The sequence below is a fragment of the Balaenoptera physalus genome, assembly GCF_965194825.1.
Source record: "Balaenoptera physalus genome assembly, contig: HAP1_SCAFFOLD_1154, whole genome shotgun sequence".
NCBI lineage: Eukaryota > Metazoa > Chordata > Mammalia > Artiodactyla > Balaenopteridae > Balaenoptera > Balaenoptera physalus.
This window is the reverse complement of record NW_028125640.1, coordinates 190861-207520: the sequence shown is the minus strand read 5'-3', so window position 1 is coordinate 207520 and position 16660 is coordinate 190861. Positions and strand designations below refer to the sequence as shown.

General features: G+C 47.8%; 1 protein-coding gene across 7 annotated transcripts in view; it reads left to right on the top strand.

Annotated features, from left to right (window-relative positions):
- LOC309653779 (uncharacterized protein) overlaps window positions 1-15819 on the top strand; it is an 88452-nt gene extending 72633 nt beyond the window's left edge. Inside the window, exons 3-6 of one of the 7 annotated variants that reach the window (XR_014259462.1) lie at window positions 9707-9872; window positions 10605-10765; window positions 12945-12991; window positions 15693-15819. Coding sequence is in view for 6 of the 7 variants with exons in the window: in XM_082478570.1 (XP_082334696.1) it covers window positions 9707-9872; window positions 10621-10764 (310 nt within the window). In the remaining variant the exon portion in view is untranslated. Of the gene's footprint in view, window positions 1-9706; window positions 9873-10604; window positions 11648-12944; window positions 12992-13551; window positions 13995-15692 lie in introns of those variants that run through there. The other 6 variants (XM_082478570.1, XM_082478574.1, XM_082478575.1 and 3 more) reach the window with 6 other exon arrangements.
- The last annotated feature ends 841 nt before the right edge of the window (window positions 15820-16660 follow it).

Genomic DNA, 16660 nt, shown 5'->3' with positions numbered 1-16660 from the left:
GGGATTCAGATCCCTCAGGCCAAGGTTAACAAAGACTTTCTGGTATATCTGTACAGAGGTAAACTGTCGGGGATAGAGGCAGAGGTTTAAAGTTTCCTCTGGTCTCAACTGTTTATTCCAATTTACTAATACTTAATTTTTTCTTATAAAAAAAAAAGCAATTTCAAAATCAAGATTATTCTGAAAGTTTACTTACAGGCTCTTCTCAGGTTCTTCTCTGAGTGCAAAAATGCCCTTTCCTAGGGCTCTGAGTCTTGATATAGAACACGGAAAAAGGAACCAGAAGTGACAAGAGGGTCACATAGCCATGAATCAACCTCTTTAATTCCCCAGAGAAGTGACTAAGTCGTTTAATATTGACAAAGGGGATACCAGATGCAAAGAAACTACATATTTCTTTCTAATATTTTTGTCGGAATAGATGTTGCAGAAATCAATCCTAGAAAATAATGAAATAGGGTATTTTCAAACGTCAGAGAGTAAGTTACGAAAACTTGGGTGGTCTCTTGCCCTCTTCCTCTTCTTCCTTCATTCATACTCCCCACCCCCATCCCTACCCCCACAGGTGGGACCAAACATTCACCATCTCCACTCCCAACCTCAGCTGAAGAGACAAATTGCATGAAGGAGCCACCTCTGTCTTGATGACTCAGGAGAGGTGTAGTAATCTGTGTCATGCGTCTCAATCTTTTTTTTTTTTTTTTTTGTAATATGTATTTATTTATTTGGCTGTGCTGGGTCTTAGTTGTGGCATGGGGGATCTTTATTGCGGCATGTGGAATCTTTAGTTGCAGTATGCAGGCTCTTAGTTGCGGCATGCGGGAACTTAGTTCCCCAGCCAGGGATCAAACCCAGGCCCCCTGCATTGGGAGCGTGCCGTCTTAACCACTGCACCACCAGGGAAGTCCCACACGTCTCAATCTTGCTGGGACTTTCCATCTTAGAAATTTAGCTTCAAGTCAAGAGGACCAGCTTGCGTGGTGGCAGGGAATTAGGAAAGCTCAAAACCCTTCCACAAAACTGCTCTTCACTTTTTGATTGGGACTGCAAGAGCTTTTATCTTAAACATTCACACATTCCTGTAAATTGGTGCAGCCACTATGGAGAATAGTATGGAGGTTCCTTAAGAAACTAAAAATAGAGTTGCCATATGATTCTGCAATCCGACTCCTGGATAAATCTGGAGAAAAACATGGCCCGAAAGGATACTTGCACCCCAATACTCATCGCAGCCCTATTTACAATAGACAACCATGGAAACAACTTAAATGTCCATCAACAGATGAATGGATAAAGAAGATGTGTTACATATCTACAATGGAATACTATACAGCCATTAAAAAGAATGGAATAATGCCATTTGCAGCAACATGGATGGACCCAGAGATTGCCATACTGAGTGAAGTAAGTCAGACGGCAAAAGAGAAATATCATAATATATTGCTTATATGCAGAATTCTAGAAAAAATGACGCAAATGAACTTATTTACAAAACAGAATCAGACTCACAGACTTAGAGAACGAACTTAAGGTTACCAGGGGGGAGGGGAGGGGGGAGGGCTAGTTAGGGAGTTTGGGATTGATATGTACACACTGCTATATTTAAAATGGATAACAAACAAGGACCTACTCTATAGCACAGGGAACTCTGCTCAATAGTCTGTAACAACCTAATTGGGAAAAGAATTTGAAAAAGAATAGGTACATGTATATGTATAACTGAATCACTTTGTTGTACACCTGAAACTAACACAATATTGTTAATCAACTATACTCCAATAAAAATAAAAAGTTGAAAAAAAATTCACACGTTCCTGCCAAAATGCAAACATCCCTGAGAAGGGTCAGTGTAAAGAAAAATCTAAAACACGTAACTGTATAGACGAGACACTGAAAACCCATGTCAAACATGGTGAAGATACACAAACATCTGATATTTGGGAAACACAGCCATCCACTGATAAACAGTAGGGATCCAGCAAATTTTGTGAGCAAATTAACATTACAAAAAAATCAGCGAGCATCACTGGAGTGGGCTGGAGGGGAGTGAACACAGGAACAGGGAGCTGAGTTAGGAGGTAGAACAGTGTATTAGTCAGGGTTCTCCAGCAAAACAGAAGCAATAGGGTGTGTGTGTGGAGAGAGAGAGGTTTATTTTAAGGAATTGATTCACATGATTGATTGTAGAGGCAGCTCGTCTAAAATCTGCAGGGTGGGCCGGCAGCTGGAGACCCAGGGAAGAGTTCATGTTGCAGCTGGAGTCCAAAGGTGGATTGCAGGCCGAATTCCCTCTTCTTCAGAGGACCTCAGTCTTTTTTCTCTTAAGGCCTTCAACTGATTGGACAGGGCCCACCCACATTTGAGAGGATAATCTGCTTTCCTCAAAGCCTGCTGACTTAAATGTTCATCTCATCTTAAACACATCTTCAGAGTAACGTCTAGATTCATGTTTGACCAAATGGGTTCTGTGGCCTAGCCAAATTGACACAGAAAATGAACCATCACAACCAGATTGAGTACTAGAAAGGAAAGACAAAGCATAGGGCTTTGTTTGTTTTGCTTGTCTGTCTGTTTAGGCTGTGAAGGATGAAGGGACAGAATTTGGTAGCTGGGGGGAGAGAGAGGAGAGGAATCAGTGCTGATCAGAACTTCCCGTCCTGCGAACAGGCAGGGACATGGGTCTGGCCTTAGGAGAGGACGTGAGGCATAAAGGCGGAGAGCTGAGAATTAGCCAAACGTGTGCTTGCAGGGCAGCATCCACGCATTTCTGCCGAACTGAGCTGCAAGTTGACACTCTGAGATGGAATGGATGTTCAGAGGGAGCCAGTGTGGAAGCAGGAGACCGAGGATGTCTGTTTGTGGCGTGCTGGGCTACACGGTACCTTCCTGGCACCCAAAGGGCTGAGGCTGCTGCCGAGTTTAAGTGCATAGAACACATTCAGGAAAAGCAGCAGGAGCACGGCTTCCTCCACTGAGGTGGAGAGGCGAGTGGTGGCGGGAAGAGAGGTATTCCAGACAGAGGAAACAGCACCTGCAAACTCATGGAAACCAATGAGAGGGCTACAAGAGTCTGGATGTGACTGAAGTGTAAGGGGCTAGGGACAAGCGGTCCCAAATGATGCAGGCAAGCCTGCCGGGGCCACATCCGTGACAGCCCATCATGTCAGGGGGCTGACTTAGTCCAGAAGGTAGCGAGAGCCCCTGAAGCAAGATGTTCTCATTCAAACAAGAAGGTCCAGACTGCAGTGCAGATGGCTGATCGGGTCATCCGGAAGAAATGCTGGGGGTCCAGGACAGGGAAGAGTCAGGGAAGGAGAGTCGGAAGCAGGCTAGTGACCGTGAGGGCAGGAAAAAGAACAAAGTCCTGGAAATGGCCCTAGACTTTGGTGACCAGGAGGTCACTGGTGCTCTGGCAAGAGCCATTTCAGTAGAGGGGTGGGGGCAGGAACCACAGGTGAGGAGGGGAGGCGCAAGCCAAAGGTCACTGTGTAGCTGTGTTGAGGATGGAAACGGAGAGGGGAAGGCAAGTCTTAGAGAGGCAGTGATTTTGGTTTTTGGAAGGACAGAGAAAACTTAACATATCTAGCTCACAAAGGAGATCAGAGGAGGAGAAAAGGAAGAAAGCTGGTGAGGATGGTCTCAGCCCTCTTGGGGAAAGAGAAGAGGGGACCGTCTGCTCAAAGAGAAGGGAAGGAGACAGAGGTTGCTGGGTTGAGGAGAGCAAATCTGGGAGCAACTGCTGGAAGAAGCAGTGGGAGGAGGGGGAGACCCCAGGCCCCAGGGCCCATCACGGGGAGCCAGGGAGCATGGTTTGGAGAGCCGCCTGGCAATGCCCAAGCTGGGAGTGGGAGAAAAGGGCCAATTGGGTTTAGACCTTAGAGACTCCTAAAACTGGGTGCAGCTTGAGGTTGGGGGGCTGGGATGCAGGTGAATGAGATTAAACGATTGCTGCAAGATGTCTTTCCGGTGCTTCCAGTGAACTTAGAGAATAGAAGAGCTATGCTCAGCAGAGAATCTCAACCTGATTCAGCTCAAATGTTCCTTAAAGACTCTGAGTCTGCAATTAGTGGGCTGGACTCTTTAGAGAGCGTCTGTACTCCTCAGATAAATGGCTTCAGAACAGCAGTGGTCCTGATATGCAGGAACCATCCTGATTCCAATGCTAGGGCCTGCTGGCCACCAGCCCACTAAGACTGGGGCCCGAACTTCCAGGGCGTCTCTAGAATTCTGCCTGGGATGGCCGGCAAGGAACAGTCAGTCGCTACTGAAATGACTGTACAATCCTGGGGTCAGGAGCATCTCCTGTTCTTTCTCCTGCTGTCAGGAATCTCTGCCCCACAGAGGTGATTTTCGATCTGAGGAGTCATGAAGCATGGATAACCTGAGGCTCACTTCAGACCCACGTGACTCATCCAGCCCAAAGATACCTCTGGAGAACTGAGATCGGGAGAGGGTGTTTTGCGAGGCTGCAGGGCCTGGCATTAACAAGTGTAGTCACTTTGTCCATTTAGTAGCTTTTAACCACTTAAAAATTGTTGTAGTCTTTCCTGAACGACCTATTAGAGGTAATAAGTTCCACATGTTGAATGAACAGAGAATTCTGTCCCATGAGGCCAGCTGTGCCATCTCTGTTTTAAAATTCTCTCCTTTCAATTTCAGAGTGAGATTCCCAGGTCTATTTTTTCTGAGCTCATCTAAGTGATGTCCTTTATCATGCTAGGTCTTGATCATTTCTGCTGCTTCAGTACTGAAGCCTTCCAGTGTTTAGTACCCGCTTCTGTACTGACTCGGCTCCTCGCCTCCCACCTCCCACCTTTGCCTTGTGTCCTCTCCGGGACCTTTTCTAGCTCCATCAGCTTTTTCTTCCTATTCAAGTTCACTTTTTCAAGCATAACTGGGCTAGGTCCCGGGACTCTCCTAATGAAAGAGGGGTGGTTCTAGAAGCTCACGTCTGGCCGTTAAGACATATGCACGCATAAGGCAGTCTAGACAGAAGGACAATGAAGTTATATAGAAAGGCCTATGGGAACCCCAGTGAGCACCACTGAACCCTCTGGGGTAGAGAGTGGGGTAAGGGAGCGCCAGAGAGAACAGAATGAGGCTGAGCGCAGCAGGTGGAGAAAGCGGGAGGAAGGAGCCACACAGCCTTGTAAGTGCCAGAGGAGTGCTGGTGGATGCCCACGGGGAAACCCTCCCCCTTCCGCTTCCCAGACTCCCTTACAGTCAGACCATGGATATGCGACTCAGCCTTGGCCAATGGGACCTGAGGGAAAGTCTCTGAAGAGCTCACAGGAGAGTTTTCCTCTCTCTTAAAAAAAGACGTCTAAAAGAAGAAATAAGTTCATCTTTGCTACACATGGCTGTGCCTGCATGTGACTTCTTGAAAAGCTGCATCCATTTTCGTAACACGAGGAGGGGAGACACAGCCCAAGGATGGGAAGCATCTGTGTCCTCAGTAGTGTCTGTAGCACCTGAACAGACCCTTGACCCCCTCTGCCCCCAGAGCCCTGATATGAGAGACAAAACATATTCAATGGTTCAAGCCAGTTTTTAAAAACTAAACGTTACTTTTTAGAGCAGTTTTAGGTTCGCAGCAAAGTTGAGCAGCCAGTACAGCGATTTCTCCTGTACACTCTGTCCCACACATGCACAACCCACCCTCACCATCAACATCCCTCACCAGAGCGGAACATTTATCACCACTGATGAATCTACATTGGCACGTCATAACCACCCAAAGTCCGTAGGTTATATTACACATCACTCTTGGTGTTGTAACTTCAATGGGTTTGGACAAATGTGTCCACCATTATAGTGGATACTCAGTCAGAAAGAATAATTTCACTGCCTTAAAAATCCTCTGTGCTCTGCCTGTTGATCCTTCTCTTCCCACCAACCTTTGGCAACCACTGATCTTTTCATGGTCTCCATAGTTTTGCCTTTTCCAGAATGTCATATAGTTGGAATAATATAGTATGTAACCTTTTCAGATTGGCTTCTTTCACTTAGTGTTATGTATTTAAGTTTCTTCCATCTCTTTCCAAGATCAAGCCATTTTTAAGTACCACTTTCTTAAGGTATAATTGACATACAACAAACTGCACATAATTTGATGAGTTTCAATGTATGTGTACACCTGTGAAACCATCATCACAAGCAAGATAGTAAACATACCCACCCCTTTTGAAGTTTCCCTGTGCACCACTGTGACCCCTCCCTTTCTCCCCTCCCCACTCCACCCTAACCACAGGCCACCACTGATCTGCTTTCTGACACTATAGATTAGTTTGTATTTTCTAGAATTTTATAGATGGAACCATACAGTATGTAGTCTTTTTTTTTTTGGTCTGTCTTTTTTCATGCAGTGTAATTATTCTGAGATCTCTCCATGTTGTTGCAGATATCAATGGTTCATTCTTTTTTATTGCTGAGTAGTATTCCATTGTACGGCTATACTACAATTGGTTTATCCATAAACCTGTTGATGGACAGGTTGTTTCCACTTTGGGGCTATTAAAAATAAAACTGCTATGAACATTTGCATATAAGTCTTTGTGTGGGCACATGCTTTCATTTCTTTTGGGAAAATACCTAGGAGTGGTATGGCTGCATCATATTGTAGGTGTATGCTTATCTTTCAAGTTTTCTAATGTGGTTGTACCATTCTACATCCTCTCCAGCAGAGTGTGAGAGCTCCAGTGGCTTCATGTCTTCGTTAGCACTTGATATGGTCCATCTTTTTAATTTAACCCACTCTAATAGGTGTGCAGTGGTGTATCAATGTAGTTTTAATTTGCATTTGTCTAGTGAGTAATGATGTAGAGCATCTTTTCATACACTTATTTGCCATCCCTATATCTTCTTTGGTGAAGTGCCCATACTTGTCTCTAATTCATTTTTTTTTTTTTTTTTTTATAATGATTCATTTTTCTTTTTTTTATTTATTTTATTTTTTTTATTTATTTGTTTATTTATTTTTGGCTGTGTTGGGTCTTCGTTTCTGCGTGAGGGCCCTCCCCAGCTGCGGCAAGTGGGGGCCACTCTTCATCGCGGTGCGCGGGCCTCTCACTATCGCAGCCTCTCTTGTTGCGGAGCACAGGCTCCAGACGCGCAGGCTCAGTAATTGTGGCTCACGGGCCCAGTTGCTCCGCGGCACGTGGGATCCTCCCAGACCAGGGCTCAAACCCGTGTCCCTGCATTAAGCAGGCAGACTCTCAACCAGGGCGCCACCAGGGAAGCCCTCTAATTCATTTTTAATACAACTGCCACAGTAACAATTTCTTTCTGTCGAAATATGTATCTTCTTTACAAAAAAAAAATGCACATTCATTGTAGAAAATCACCCTTAACTTTACCATTCAAGATGATTCTCTGTTCATTTTATACATTTCAAATATGTTTCCAGTTTGTAAGTTGCGTGAAAATTTCATTATAGGTTTATTTTTAATATATAGAGGTTTTTAAAAATGCTTTCACTCTTTGTCTTTGAAGCCATAATTATAAGATCTACTCTCCCCACAAGTTTTGTTTGTTTGTTTGTATGGTATTCCTATTTAAATATTTAATCTAATATTTATTTGATAAGTTATAAACTGGGAACTCATATTAGTTTTCTATAGATGTTGTAACAAATGGTCACAGATTTAGTGGCTTAAAACAACACAGATTTATTGCCTTATTATCCTGGAGGTCAGAAGTCTGCAATGGGTCTTAAGCGATTAAAATCAAGATGTCAGTAGGGCTGTTTCTCTTTCTGGAGGTCCCAGAGAAGAATCTGTGTCCTTGCTTTTTGCAGCTTCTAGGGGCTGCCTACATTCTTTGGCTAGTGGACCCCTGCATCTTTATCTATTCCGCTGTCTCTGAAAAGATACACAAGAAACGGATTAACTGTGGTTGCTCCTGAGGAGAGGAGGGACCTGGGTGGCTGAAAGACAAAGGTTGAGGTGGGGGACTTTTCACTGCATTCCTCTGGTGTATTTTGAATTTTGAATTGCATGCACTACTGCCTATTCGAAAAATAAATAAAACCTCAACAGTAATAATAAAAATAGTCATTAACTATAAAATAATTTAATATATTGCATAATTTTACAAATATATTAAAGTTCTATATCTAAAACTATATGTCAGTAACTTACTATAGTATTAATGTTGGAAAAATAAGTAAACAATCAAGCAGATGGACTGCATTTGAAGCCAGTTACTAGCTGTGTGGTCTTGGACAAGCCACTTACCCTTTCTGAGCCTCTGTTTTACTCTGAGCACAGTGACGTCTGTTACTGGGCAAATCAAACGAGAGTCAGGTGGAGAGTGGGCGCAAGGGCTGGCACTGCGCACGCGCGCGGAGCTGGTGCCTGGGGTGCGGATCGGCTCTGGGAAGTGGGAGGTGGTGGGCAGAGGACCGGAAGGTAACAGAGCAGGGCCTTCGTGGGGAGGGTGAAGCAGCCCTGGGCGAGCAGTCCGTCCTCTGGGAAGCAGTCATTCTGGTTCCAAAGGCACCTCTAGCCCGAAAGCCTGCAGCGCTGGTCCCACAGTGGGACTTTCTTAGTCCCTGGCCTCTTCTTGGCCTCTTTCCTTTCAGCCACCAGCAGGGTAAACGCTTTGAGTTTACACGGCCCCAGACGCCTGCCCAGGCTGAGTCCCTGATTGCTTCCTGGCTGGGGCGGGAGGACAATTGAGAAGCCAGAAGGGCTGCCGGGGCCCCTTCCCCGCGGCCCAGTGTCTCCTGAATTTCTCCTCCTTCCCGCAGTCGGGCGCCTCCTGCCGGTGCGCGAGCCGCCAGCGCCTTCCCGGCAGTTCATTCTCCGGAAGGAGAGGAGTCAGGAATCAACTAGTGGGGCAGGAGTTAGGGAAGTGGCTTCTTCCTTACCTCGTTTTGGTCGTGGGTAAAACTGAAGCACCGAAAGTTTGTGTCACAAGAGCAGGGCAGGGAGGCTGGGCTGCCGGGAAGTCCAGCCCGCGACCCACCCGGCTCAAGCTGCGCTGTCCTTTCACCTCCTAACCCACTTTTAAGCGGCTCTGATGTCCTGCTAGACATCTTTTTTTTTTTTTTAATTTATTTTATTTATGGCTGTGTTGGGTCTTCGTTTCTGTGCGAGGGCCTTCTCCAGTTGTGGCAAGCGGGGGGCCACTCTTCATCGCGGTGCGCGGGCCTCTCGCTATCGCGGCCTCTCCTGTTGCGGAGCACAGGCTCCAGATGCGCAGGCTCAGCAATTGTGGCTCACGGGCCCAGCCGCTCCGCGGCATGTGGGATCTTCCCAGACCAGGGCTCGAACCCGTGTCCCCTGCATTGGCAGGCGGATTCTCAACCACTGCGCCACCAGGGAAGCCCTAACCCACTTTTAAAAATCAAATTACGCTCACAGAGAGAACAAGCTAGTGGTTACCGGGGCGGGGGACAAACCGGGGTGGGGTAGTGAGGGTAGGATAGGCTCAAGGCTGTATTGTACAACTCTGGGAATATAACCAATATTCTGTAATAACTGTAAGTAGAAAGTAACATTTAAAACTGTATTAAAATTTTTTTTTAATGAAAAAGATAAAATTCTGTAAAGGGAAATCAAAGATGGCTTGTTTTCATCTGGTCTCTGTAGTCCCCTCCCCCCAGCCCCATACAGTTGCTCAATTGTAACCAACAAATTTATTTGTTCATAAATTAGCAGTGGGAAAATGGAAATGTCCTAACTTAATTCTTCCTTCTCTGTAGCATCCCTGACTCACTCAGACTGGCCTCCCGTAGTGCCTTGAAGAGAGCTAGATTTAGAAGAAATATTACTTCAGCTCTCAGGATGGAAAAAGATCTAGCCAGGAGGCAGAGACTCTGGAAAAGTGCTAATAAATTGTTACTGCCTGCTATTAAAAGGATCGATAAGGTAAGGCCAGAAATGACTGATGGGAGGGACTTGGGCTTTGAGAACTAAGGGGGGGAAGTGGTGCCTGACGGCTCAGAACACCTCTGGCCAGGGCAGTACCCACCTTCTTCGGCAGAACCTTGGGCAGCTTCATTCATTGCTTTAGAGATCAGTAGTCACTGATGCTGGTTATGAAGAATTAAATCAAATGTCATGTGGGGCAGTTCAGGTATCAGGGAAATTGCCTAATTTATGTCTGTAGCATTGAAGATGCACCAACATACCTCTTCTGTGATTGTATTCGGGATACTCTCATGGGACAGAATTGGGGTAGGGGCTGCTGGTTCCTTGTGAGGCTTCCCCAGGACAGGAAGGAACCCAGGTGTGCTGCTGGCTCCTGCACGCCTGCCCAGCTCGTGCATCTTGTTCCTTGAGACTTCCCTGCCTTTCTGCATGCAGGCAGCCCCCGGGGGAGGCAGTATGGGCCCCACAGCCAGACGGACACGTGGTGGGCCAGGCTCTTCTGTGGGACCAACCTCTCTTCCCGCCAACAAACCTCCCAAGATCCAAGAGGACCAATCCATGCATCCAACAGCCTGATCTTTCAGTCACACACATCTCTGGGCAGCTGTTCACTTCTTTTCCTGGCCGTCAACTGTGCCAGCAGAGAGGCCTGTGGCGGGATTCCAAAGTGCCCCAGGAGGCTTGTTAGCTGAAAGTCCTGCCTGTCTACCTCCTCCAATTCTTCCATAGAACTCCCAATCTTTAGAACCTCCAGAATGCCTTGAGCAGACCACATGTTTCTACCGACCATCCTCCCAACACAGAGAAGTGTTTGCAGTCTCAAGGATCAGCGCTGGGAATCAGCTGTCCCTGCAAAGAACAAGACCATGAAACCATGGGACATGAATGAGGTGCAAAGCGAGGGGCTGGGTCTATGGAGGGTGGCTGGGCAGGAAACTCCAGAATCTGGAAGTTGCCTGAGGATGTGCGAAAAGGCAAAATAGGCAAGTTATGTGTGGCGCCCTTGCCATCTCCTCTTCACTTTCTTTTGCACGTGCCCTTCCATGCCTAGCTCTCCTGCTCAGGGAAGCTCTGGATTTTGTTGCTACCTTTTTCCGGAGGCAGCCAGGTTCAAGGCCATTCCTTTCCCTTTCTCCCAGATTCAAACAAGCACAGCCTGCTTTCAGCAGGAGCCCAAGCTCACCAGCAGCCGGGGTGTCATGGGCTTCATGGGAAATGGTTTCACAGGCATCTGAGGAGCACTGAGTGTGCACAGTGGCCTGGGCTGCTCACATAATGACAGTTAGTGGAGCTACCACTCTCCTTACTGTGTGGGGAGCATTCTGAGTGCTAGAATTATCCCTTGCCCAGAGCTACTCAGCATTCCAGTCCTGGAGCCCAGATCTGGGCCCAAAGCCAAGCTCTGTCCTCGACACTTCTCCCCTCCTCTTCTGTAAGGGCCTCAGGAAGATGGATCTCTTAACAGGGGCAGTGAAGGCTCTAGACTGACAAGGGAATGCCTTAGGGGCCCAGATCCTTGACCTTTGCTGATCATGGTATGTAAAGATCACAGGAGAGCCAGGACCTGAGGAGGTTATGGCTGGGAAGTGACCAACACCAAAGACACTGGCAGCTCCTTAGATCACCCTGGGGCTGCCTGGCCTGCCGGGAACAAAGCTGGAATACTCTTGATCTAGGGAAATCCAGCCTAAAACAGCCGTTCCCCAGGTGATATAACCAGAGCCTGAACAGGGAGAGAATCACAGGCAGGCGAAGGGCCTGGCCTCTTTGAAGGGGGAGTCCAGCACGGAAAGCCCTGGGCAAGGGGTGGGAGGGGGTGGGGGGGCAGGTTGCAGACATGGAGGTGTGACCACGCCAAGGCCGAGAACAGCCCTCAGGGGATCCACACTCCTGGGGTTCGCTGGACCCCGCCCAGCTTGCTGGAGGCCCAGTGCAGCGGGGAGCTCTGACGTGCCCACGGACTTCCAGTTGGCGTTTCTACACTGCGGAGCAGCCAACTTGTGCAGCTGGCGGCGCGCCGCAAATCAAGTCGGGAAATTGCAGAGGGGTGGCCGACAGAGACAGCTGCCCATCCTCCTGCCTGGACGCTCATTTGGTGGGAGCCGAGGGTTTATGCACACGTGCCAGGGAGGGAGGGCCCTTGGGCAGCAGGGAGCAGGCTCCGGTTTGATCCTGGCGGCCCTTGCCAGTGGGCAGGGGCACAGATCGGTGAGGCTTTGGGTCCCGTAAGGTGGAACTGGTGGCCAGGCGTTTTAGGCTCTGTCCTCCACACTTGGCCTGAAGGTGTCAGCTCACACTGTGTCTGGAGAGGCTTCTTTCGGTGAGGTCTTCAAAGTCGGCCAGCCTCTCCCTCTTGGAGAGTCTCGAACCAGAGCCTGTCTCCAGCCTTTGGAGGCTATGAAACAGCCCCACTTCGGTTTTCCGAGATTCGCTGCTGGAACCGTTCACACCACTCACCACTCCACAGCCTGGGATGACACAGAGCGGCCCCCGGCAAAAGGGTCGTCACCCCAAGGGGCCTCGTAGGCAAGTGTGCCCCTGGGAGTCACGCCAGTGTGCGTGTGAGCTCCTGCAATGCCACTTACTAGTTGAGTGGCCATGGCCTAGGGACTGAATCCCTCTGAGGATGAGAATCAGAATTCCTGATTTCCTCCCTGCCTGCCTGTCCTCCTCAAATAGGTCACATTCCAGGAGTCCCCAGGCCATGCGGGTGAGAGGGATAAGGATGGAGCCTGTGAAGGGATGGGAGCGCCCATTGGTCCAGGAGAATCCAGTGTGTGGGTACCAAGCAGTTGGCATCCGGTGGACCCAGCAGGGATGGCCACCCCTTCACACCCTGCGCTGCTGAGATGCAGGGCACATCCTGCTGGGCACGCAGCTCCTGCCTCTGCAGCCAGGCCAGCCCCAGGAGGGACTAATAACAGTAATAGTGACTATAGCCACCACCTGCTGACCCTGACTCTGTGCCCGGCACTCTTACAGGCAATTTATATCTATTATAAACTCATTTAATGCTAACAACAATGGTAAGTCATTTAATGCCCTGTACTGTTGGTATCCAATTTACAGATGGTGAAACTGAGAAGTTAAAGGACTTGTCCAAAGTCACATAGTTGGTGAGTGACAGTTCTTAGATTCAAACCAAAGCAATCCAGCTTGACTCAAGAGAGCACTTTTAAGGGCTAAGCTGAGGTGTCTCTTAAAGATACAGTCAGCACCGCTGTCAGCAGGGGCCAAGTGCAGAATCATGAAGGAGCAGGTTTTGGGGACCCAAGTCTGTTCCGTGTACGGAGCGCGGGGCTCTGTCACCTCACCCCCAGTGTAGAATGGATGCTGTGGTGCCAGGTGGCGGCCAGCAGAGCTAAAGGACAGCCTACCTCTGGGGCTGGGAAGAAAGAATCCATGGAGAGCTCCTTCCCTGGGTGTTGGGCCCCTCCTGAGCCCCTCCATTGACACTGAGCTCGGTAATTCTGCTCCAAACCCTGCAATGGAACAGCACAGGCCCCTGACAAAACAGCAAACCCTGGGGAGAATAGCTGCAGAATTAGAGTAACAAATGCCTAACACTGCGGTGGGGGCTACATAAGCATTAGAATGGAAATTAACCTGGAGAAGAGAAAGCTCGAATGGACTTTAGGGACTGGGTTTTTTTGTTTTTTTTTTTTCCATTCCATAGATTGCCTTTCAGAGAGAAAATTAAACACTAAACAGAAAGCAAATATTCAAGGGAAGAGGGTCTCTGCTTTCCCATTGGTAGCCCGAATGCTCAGGCTGGGCCTGCCTCTGAGGTCCCCATCAGACCCGAAGCCTGGTGCCATGGCCTACATGTCCCGGCCACCTTCTGCATATACTGTGGGTGTCGGGGGTGATGAGGGCATATCTCTATATAAGTAACCTTCAGTAAAGGGAGTTTAGGCGGGACAGCCATAAGGCCATCAGCTGAAACTGTTAGAGCCACTAATTGCTGCCTGGGATGATCCAAGCTCTAAGTGGAGCTTTTATGAAGCTGCAGAATTCCCAGGGGGTCTGCAGGACTGGGGCATCCCAGCAGAGAAGCAGCAGCCGTTACACTAATCACCACGTCCTCAGCCCGCCGCCCCTCCCCACGCCTCCCCCACCGCCATTCAGTTCCCGGCCTCTCGCACCCTACTTATTCGTGGGCTGGGGGGTGGTACGTGCAGAGGCCTGACTCTCATAATTATATTAAGAGCTTTTGACAGGACCAACCGTTCTGTCTTCTATTTCTGTCTTGTTGAAATTCTACTGTGCTGAAATAACTGTGAGGAGAAGGATCCATCAACCCTTTCTGGAAAACAGACGAGACAGCAGAGTTCACTGTGCACCCAGCACTCCCGTCCACAGGGAGATTTATGGCTTGTTCTCTTGACTAACAGGAAGATTGCCCAGACTGAGGTCAGGTGGGAGGTGGGAATGTCTCAGAGTTCAATGTATTGCCTTCAGTTTTATGCCAATATCAAATCATAGGGCTGAAAGTGACCTCCAGGGGGTCTCTGACCTACCCCTGTTCCTATCTCATGGGCTGGCTCTCTCTTTACACCCCTGTTCTTGTCTTGACCTGACACGTGGTAGTTTGCCTTGTCAGGTATAAAAAAAGGTTTGCGCTGGCAAAGTCAAGGCCATTGGCCAGGACCTTCAACTGGCATGTTGGCCAAGGTCCTGACTGCCTTCCATCCCCAGCCATCTGCTTCTCTGACCTCAAGGGGAGTTAGCAGTATAAGAGCATAATGGCTGACACTGCAGGACTCCTGCAGGAAGCAGTGGAGGTGGAGGCATGAGGGTAAAAGGTCAAGAAAAGCACCCTGGACAAATAGTCACCTGCTCTCACTGAAGACCCGTACAATAACCAACATTATCAATTACATACCATGTGCCAAGTCCTGAGTTCAGCACATAACATGGTGTATCTAATTTAAGCCTCATGACAATGCTATGAACTAAGCATTATTAGCCCATTTTGGAGATGAAGAAGTAGAGGCTCAGAGAGTTTAAGTAACGTATCCAGTGTCATATGGAGAGTTTCATGATTGGAATTGTATTTATAACTCAGTTTTGAACCCAGGCAATCCCAGGTCCTCAGACCAGCTCCTTTTATTATTATTTTGCTTTATTCATTAGCAAGTTTTGCACCCGTGCATGAGTAAGTCACATCATGAGAATCTGTGTCTCATTTTCTTCATCTGGGGCCACGTGAGCACAGACTCTGGACTCGGACCTGCGTCTCTGCCACTGCTTGCTCTTGGCGCCTCACAGGGTCTGCTTTCTGTCATCCAAATAGAGATAGTACCTCCCACACGATAATGTTGCCAAGCACATAATAGATGCTCAATAAATGGTGTCGTTTACCATTATTATCAATAATAATATCTCTAATTCAGTCTTATTTAACCATCCGGCTCCAACAAGAGGGATGAGTCTCTTGTACTTTATGCATTTATTTAAATGGACCTATTTAAACATTAGATAGTGGGTTCATTTGAATGGAAGCCTCTAAAGTCAGGGGCTCTCATAATTTTCTGTGAAGCCCACTCTCTCCCATTTCCTCATCTTCATAGCACCCGCCTTGTAATAGTTATCAATTGGGCCCAGATTAGGTCACAGAAGGGCTGAAACTATTGACAAGCATGTGTATAAATGCAGTCAGTCCAAACAAATATCCACAAGAAAACCCACCAAAAGCAAGGTGAATTCATTCTAACAACTTTTGAGTAGGAAAAAAAAACAAAGAAAGGGTTGGAAAGATTAGGTCCACTGGCTTTGACTAAATGCTTCACTTTGTTCTGGATGTTTTGTCCTCAGGCAAAGCCCGCAAACATTTCTGGCTGAATCTCTGCACTTCCCGGGTTCTGCAGCTATGTCCTACGAAAAGGAAACGGTTTCTCCGAAAACCCAATAACCTGCCTCCCGCTATCCTGCCTGTAGAGTATCAGGCAAACACCTATTTAGGCAGGAAGGGAGACAGCAAGCAGAAGGGAAGACGTTCCTCTTTAAGTGTATGAGGTCAGGTGTAGCTCCAAGAAAAATCATAATCAGGTCTTTGGAAGAAACCTCATTCCAGCACAGATGGTCCTGACTGACAAGCCCAGCCAGCCTTCAGAGTGAGCGTTGAGACAAACCTAAAGTAACAGGACTTTCCACCAAGGTAAGAGGGTGTATTTCAAGGGGAAAAGATGTTTTAAACCTGAATATTCATACTCAAATCACTGGGCTCCCTTTGCCTTTCTTTTTTTCTTCTATTAGATTTATTTTTCTAAGGTCTACAGCAATTATCTTGAAAGGGAAATTTTAAAACACTGCACCTTGCTCATGGTCATGGGGCAATGATTTTTTTTTTTTCTTTTCTAAATTGGATCACCCATTTTGTATTTATTCATCCCTCCTGCCTCCACGTCTCTCTCTCCCCAGCTCTGGGACGGGCCCAGAGACAATCACCCCCATCTTTGAGTCAGCATCGCTCTCTAGCTCCATCCCATTCTCATCCCTCCATGTCAGTGCTGGTGGGGAGATCTCAGGGCTGATACCCAAAGGCTAGAAGGCATAGGGTGCACTCACATGCCTGGGTTTGTATCCTGGCTCCCCGCTTAGAGCTGTTTGAGCTTGGGCAAGTTACTTAACCTCTCTGGGCTTCAGTTTCCTCATTGGTAAAATGAGGAATGAGAACTAGGACAATTAAGACAAACAAAACATGCTTGCAACAGTGCCCAGCACATGAGAAGTACTGGGTGAGTGGCATCTATTATTAATAGCCATTATTAGCCATAGATTCA